The sequence below is a fragment of the Haliotis rubra genome, unplaced genomic scaffold (genome assembly GCF_003918875.1).
Source record: "Haliotis rubra isolate DU_JTF1 unplaced genomic scaffold, ASM391887v1 Scf11, whole genome shotgun sequence".
NCBI lineage: Eukaryota > Metazoa > Mollusca > Gastropoda > Lepetellida > Haliotidae > Haliotis > Haliotis rubra.
In genome coordinates this window covers 3,132,865-3,139,668 of record NW_025765003.1, presented here as the reverse complement: position 1 = coordinate 3,139,668, position 6,804 = coordinate 3,132,865, and the positions used below count along the sequence as shown (strand labels likewise).

At 41.2% G+C, this 6,804-nt stretch overlaps 1 protein-coding gene across 1 annotated transcript in view; it reads right to left on the bottom strand.

Moving 5' to 3' along the window:
* Window positions 1–6,804, bottom strand: part of LOC124285681 — a 30,469-nt gene continuing 23,665 nt past the window's right edge. The window contains exons 7-11 of the mRNA XM_046721956.1: window positions 5,739–5,909; window positions 2,448–4,076; window positions 1,395–1,579; window positions 352–488; window positions 1–45 (exon numbers count right to left, since the gene is read on the bottom strand). Coding sequence (XP_046577912.1) covers window positions 23–45; window positions 352–488; window positions 1,395–1,579; window positions 2,448–4,076; window positions 5,739–5,909 — 2,145 coding nt within the window. The 3' untranslated portion in view covers window positions 1–22. The remainder of the gene's footprint in view (window positions 46–351; window positions 489–1,394; window positions 1,580–2,447; window positions 4,077–5,738; window positions 5,910–6,804) is intronic.

The following is a 6,804-nucleotide window of genomic DNA, read 5'->3' as shown; positions in this document are numbered from 1 at the left end:
ACGTTGGTTTTATATACTAGTGTCAGACAACAGCCTCCATACAACCTGCAAGAAATTGATTTATGTTATTAGCTGCTTCTGAATTTATTCTGCTTAGGTTAGACTTAGGTTAGACAATTTGTAAAAAGGATCTCATGAACTGACCTCCAAAAGGGGAAAAGATTGGGAATCCTAGAAGATTTTACCCCCCAAAAGGGAGAAAAAGATTGGGAATCATAAAAGATTATATCCCCAAAAGAGGGAAAAAGATTGGATTTGCAGTGGATAGAAGTTGTTTCCATGCTCTATTTTCATGCACATAGTAAACTGTGACGGTTCAAATATTGCAGTGCTGTGAGTCAGTCCACCAACCTTTCTCCAGATCCCATACACAGATTGTCCTGGCATTAGGCAGGATGCTCTCCCCTTTGTACCACGTGACACACATGTGGCACTGAGACGCCAAGATTATGTTGTTACAGACTGCATTCACCCCCTTCATTTGAAACCTGCGTCAGAGTGAGTGAGTGAGTGAGTGAGTGAGTAAAGTACCAAATCTATCGTTTTGTCGCATTCACAACGCCACTCTATTGTCAAGTTCAAATGAACAGTGTGCACATGAATCTCATCGGCATTTAGAAGTGAATCTTACACATAAGGGCAAGAATCTATGGATGTCAACTTCTTTATTTTGAGGAACATCACATTTCAGAGTATAGTCTTACGCCTTCATAATTCCCCTGATGCTGACCCCCACCTTAATAAATGACTGGTCCCTAAAGGCAAGAATTTGTGGATGTCAACCTCTATATTTTGGTTTGGTTTGGTTTGGTTCTTGTTTAATGCCACTCTCAGCAATATTCCAGCTATATGGAGGCGGACTGTAAATAATCGAGTCTGGACCAGACAATCCAGTAATCAACATCAAGAGCATCGATCTAAGCAATTGGGATGACATGTGTCAACCAAGTCAGCGAGTGTGACCACTTGATCCCATTAGTCGCCTCTTACGATCTAGATCTTCATGGGTTCGCCTCTTACGATAAGCATGGGTTGCTGAAGACCAATTCTAACCCGGATCTTCACAGGTTTGCCTCTTTCGACAAGCATGGGTTTCTGAAGACCAATTCTAACCCAGATCTGCACAGGTTTGCCTCTTTCAACAAGCATGGGTTGCTGAAGACCAATTCTAACCCAGATCTTCACAGGTTTGCCTCTTTCGACAAGCATGGGTTGCTGAAGACCAATTCTAACCCAGATCTTCACAGGTTTGCCTCTTTCGACAAGTATGGGTTGCTGAAGACCAATTCTAACCCAGATCTTCACAGGTTCGCCTTTTACGACAAGCATGGGTTGCTGAAGACCAATTCTAACCCAGATCTTCACGGGTGTTGTGTGGTTGCAAGGCAACTGACCTGACGCTCCCTGACTCCAGGTCCCACACCAATACATCCCCAGTGTCCAGCATGCTGACCACTGACTTGGTTGCCGAGACAACGGCCAGACATGTGCAGCTGTGTTCCCATTTCCAGATCTTGAAGACTTGACCAGTGACCAGATCATACACCACCAGGAAGTTCGGGGCAGTTGATTCCAACTCCTGACACAACAGATAGTTACGTCATTTATAACATTAGCTAACATACCTCCATGCAACACCTTATGAATGGTTTTGACTTGCTGTTCCACAGAGCTATGGGTAGACTTGCACAAGCCTCTCAGGTAATAAACAATGATTTAAATAAACATTTCTAAAAAGAATACAAAATAACAGACTGGTTTACAGTCTTGGAGCAAGGCTTAGCTATGGGTTGTTCTATTATTTTTTGCCAGAGACCATATAATCTATATGATATAATCTAGATTCCCAATTTGGAATATACCTCTTGGGCTGCAACATATAAACTATGAATCAAATATGACGCGTATCACAAAGATTGGGTAACGAATACAAATACAAGTCAGCATTTGATGTATTATTTAGTATATTCAGTGAAACAATAACAAAATGAATCTTTTTACTTGTTTTTATCATGTAGACAGTGTTAACTTCATATAACAATGACTTGAGACCATGTTCGTCATGCCTAAGACCCGGGTTCAGTTCCCCTGATGGGCACAATGTGTGAAGCTCATTTCTGGTGTCCCCTGCCATGATAATGCTGGAACATTGCTAAAAGCGCCATAAAAACAAATTCACTCCCTCACTCTGCTCTCAGGAAGAACCCAGTGGAATAAAATCACTGACCGTCTGCTCTCTGGGCAGACACTCTGTCCACTATATCACAAAGGCGGCCCATGACAAAACCCCTGACCTTCGCTCTCTATACAGATGTAATATCCACAAGACCAAAGTGGTGGCCAGGTGTTTGATGCATTGACCATCTGTTCTTCAGGCAAAAATAATATCCACTAGACGACTTAAGATGACAAAATTACCAACACTGAATTTTAATAGCATTTCTTACCTCACACACACAGACAACATAGTGACCATCGTCTGTGATGTCCATGATGCTGGTGATGAACTGATGCTGGGCCATCCGCAGGTCATGGAGTAGACGCCGTTCCTGGAGCTCCCACACCAACAGAGGTGACGGTTTCTGTGTCTCATCACCACACACAAGAATCTTACCATTCTTACTGATAAGGAGGCTGTTGAGAAAACGATCCTCACCAGCTTTGAATGTCGCCACAGTGTCGCCTGACTCAATGTCAAGGACATTGATGTACATTCTGTTTCTGGACAAGGTGATCACGCTTTCATTATTCCGAACACCAAACATTGGCTGCTTGAGGTTCAGCACTCCCCGAAACTTTGTTTCCAGACATCCTTGATCAAGGTCATATATTAACAGTTCACGATTGCACAGAACCACAGCTTGAAATGAATCAACCATTTTCAAATCTTGGGGGCGATGGACTCCTACTAACTTGCGAACAAATTTATGAGTTTTTCTATCCCAAACGGTTATCTCGCCTGAGTTACAAGACAGACTTATGATAAAATTAGTATGACCCGGCACCCAATACAAACCACAAAGTTCATCGTCTGAAAAAGGTGCCGGGATCTGACTGTTGGGATGTCGCAGACATGTAGACATGGCCTCCAGACGAACATCTGTCTCAGCCTGGATACCATGTAACAGCTTCCCAATGTTTGTGTGCTGGGAATGGTCTAGTATTTCTGATAATCTAGACAGGAACTGACTGGAGATTTGAGAGTGACAGATATCTAGCGCCCCAGCGGACAATGCAATGGCTTGGTAGAGAAGTTTGACTTCTGGGTTTATCTTCTGTTGTTCATCCATATCTCCCAAAACACAAAGCGTGCTTGTAGCTGCAATCTTTGTCCTAAGCCAGTTCATATTGAATATAAACTTATTGTTGAAGTGTTCCCTTCTGCACTGTGCATATTGGAAGGGGTATTCCATATATTTCAACATTTCAAAATTCTTCAAGAAGAACAAACGCTTTGTAGCTTGCTCTTGATTATCACAGACGACATTTTCACAGAAAGCACAAAGAATTTGATGGACGTCTTTTCCACCTTTGTCTGCTAAATACCTTCGAATGAGCAATGTACGTAAAGGTGTACTAAACAAAACATGAAGCAAAACACCGTTGAAGGTAAAAATGTGTAAAAATGGCTGCAGTAATGTCTTCACCTCTAACCATATCAAAAACAATGTGTGGAAAACTTTTGTCGGATCTGTAAGCTTCAGTGCTTTCAATATTTCTTCATCTTGGGACAAAATAGCTGCGATATGAAAACTTGACAATCCTGACTGTGTCAGTAAGAGAAAACAGACTAGTTTTGACACGATGATATGACTGAACATGCTCTCCAGTTTCAGAAACAGTTGATTGAACGATAACTCATTGCCAGTGGGTTGATCGCTGGATATCACAGAAAGGCTTGACAAATCACAGAATAGCTGCACCCCAAGGGAGGCAACTGCTTTATGAGATTGGTCATGTATCACAGAAGGAATTGTGCTATCTTCATTACTGGAGAGCTTGGTCATTTTCTTCACCATCTCACTAGACGCTTCAGGTGGCAAGGATGGCACTTGAACAAAACAATCTCTTGGCATCTAAATGAAGAGAATAGTCATTGGAATATTATTAATATTGCTGAAGGGGTCGTTGTCAGCACGGGTACTACAGATATGTACCTTGGCCATAATGAGAATACAGAAACGTACCCTAGGCTGATTCCATTCCCATTGTGTCGTATTCTTGACTGGAACTGTCATACTGTAGTATTAGATACATTTGATTGCGTTATGTAAGTAATGAGAATACACAGTAATGGATATTTCGCGATGCACTTGAATACCACTCGGAATCAGTTGAACGGGAACAACTACATACGGTTTTGGTTTTAGATTGCAGAATATGGACTCGTCTGGCTTTTAGGGTACCGGTACGTTTCTGTATTTTGACTTTGTTTAGGGTACATATCTGTATACAGAAACGTACCTGATGTACGTATCTGTAGTACCTGTGCCGACAACGACCCCTTCAGCGTTAATATTTGATCAAAACTGGTGAGAAAAGACAACGGCAAATGACAAGGTGATGTTTGAGTATGGCATTGGTTGTGGTTGATGGTTCTCCTGAAAGGACAGATACAGAAAGTCATAAGCCACTAGCTATCTAACAAAGTCATATGCACCTCAGGACAATTATCCTCAATTCCAAACTGACAGGGTGTTTTCTCAGTCCTCAATCAGGCAGAACTACATAATGAATGAACTTCCTACAGGCACTGACAAGTCCATACATCTTTGATGCCTTTAGTGTACTTGTAGCAGACTGAACATTTCTCAGTCCTGTCTTTCGACCAACTAACCTTTTGATCCAAACTCACGCCTTGTCCACATGACAAATGGGGTTAATGTCCATGCCCTGCTACATATTGTTTTATCTGCCTACAGTTCAATGTAACAATTGTTATTCAAGCACTGTCATCATTTGTCATACTGATGTACAAAAGTAAGTACACACCTGTTGCTCTGGCATTGATTTTAATAACGTAAATATTTTGGCAACATGTACACAATGTTTGTGACTTGTACGACACAATCAAAATACTTTTCAAATATTTACATCATCAGTGGGGAAAATAATACCAAAACACCAGGAGTAATGAACTTTCTTTTGTACATCAGTTTATATGTATGACAACTGATGACAGGTTTAATAACTCATTTTCGCTTTGATCCCCCAAACTAAGCTTTAACTTACCAAATTTCATTGACCTACAAAAAATATTTCTTGACTTGAGGCAAGACTTGATCTTTGTGTGTGTGCATGCATGCGAATGAATGGATGGATTGATGGGAGTGAGGTAGCTAAGATTTTTCATATCATTGGCATTATTTCAGCCATATAACGAGTAGATCGATGGATGCATGTATGTACTTTTACTTCTGTATGGACCCGTGACAATCGGGGTTAGAATTGTTCTTCAGTAACCCATGCTTGTAGTAAGAGGCAACTAACAGGATCGGATGGTCAGGCTCGCTGACTTGGTTGGCACATGTCATCGTAATTAGGTAGATTTAATGCTCATGATGTTGATCACTGGATTGCCTGGTCCAGACTCAATTATTTACAGACCGCCACCATATAACTGGAATATTGCTATGGGGCGTTAAACAACCAATCAAACAACCAATCAAACAACCAATCAAACAACCAAGCAACTTTATGTTTGTATGTACTTTCACTTCAGCAGAAGACAATCTCACCTGGCGTTTCATCTCCTGGACCACTTGATGGTTGGAGGTCAAGACCACAGCCTTGACATGAGGAGGCAGCTGTTCCGGCACCCAGTCAGTCACTGACTCAGTTACCTCCCCTAGCACTATGATGAGAGGGCGCTGTTCGCTGGCATGCTGCATCAACTCATGGAAATTAGGCTGAAGAAAATCACATGGACTAATGCTTAGTCTCGGAATATATATAATTTTGATAGTAACAAACAAGCCCATTTAAATTGAAAAGGAGCCAGGGAGACTAGAGATTCAGGAACCTGAGGAAATCTAGACTTGCTTTATTTAGGGCTTTAGCACTGCAGATAGGGCTTGGCAGTAGGGAAAATAATGTGGTTCAGGGACTGTGAGACAGACTAAAAATCACATAACTGATAGTGTTATTGACGCAATAAAAGTAATATAAAGTTAGGGCTGAAACGATGCATCAAACTATCCATGGATTGCAATTGTTGAGTCCACTAAATATTCACATGAGGCGATCAAGCAAACACTATTTTTAAGCATATATTGCTTCTTTATCACAAAAGAAATTGTCAAATGTTCCCAATAAGTTTAGATAGGATTTTGCTGATGTGGTGGGGTATTCTGATGGTTAAAGCATCCACTTGTCACGTTCGAATCCCCACATGGGTACAATGTGTGAAGTCAATTTTTGGTTCTCCAAACCGAGGTATTGCTGGAATATTGCTAAAGGTGGCGTAAAAACATACTCACTCACTCTGATGTGTGGTCACTAGACACAGTATGATAAATGAGATGATTCAGTCAGTGACTATTTTTATGCTTTATTTAGTTACTTCATTGAGTGAGTGAGTGAGTTTAGTTTTATGCCGCACTCAGCAATATTCCAGCTATATGGCGTCGGTCTGTAAATAATCGAGTCTGGTCCAGACAATCCAGTGATCAACAGCATGAACACCGATCTACGCAATTGGGATACCATGACATGTGTCAACCCAGTCAGCGAACCTGACCACCCAATCCCGTTAGTCGCCTCTTATGACTAAAATGTTATCATAAGGGTAAGATCAATTTTTCA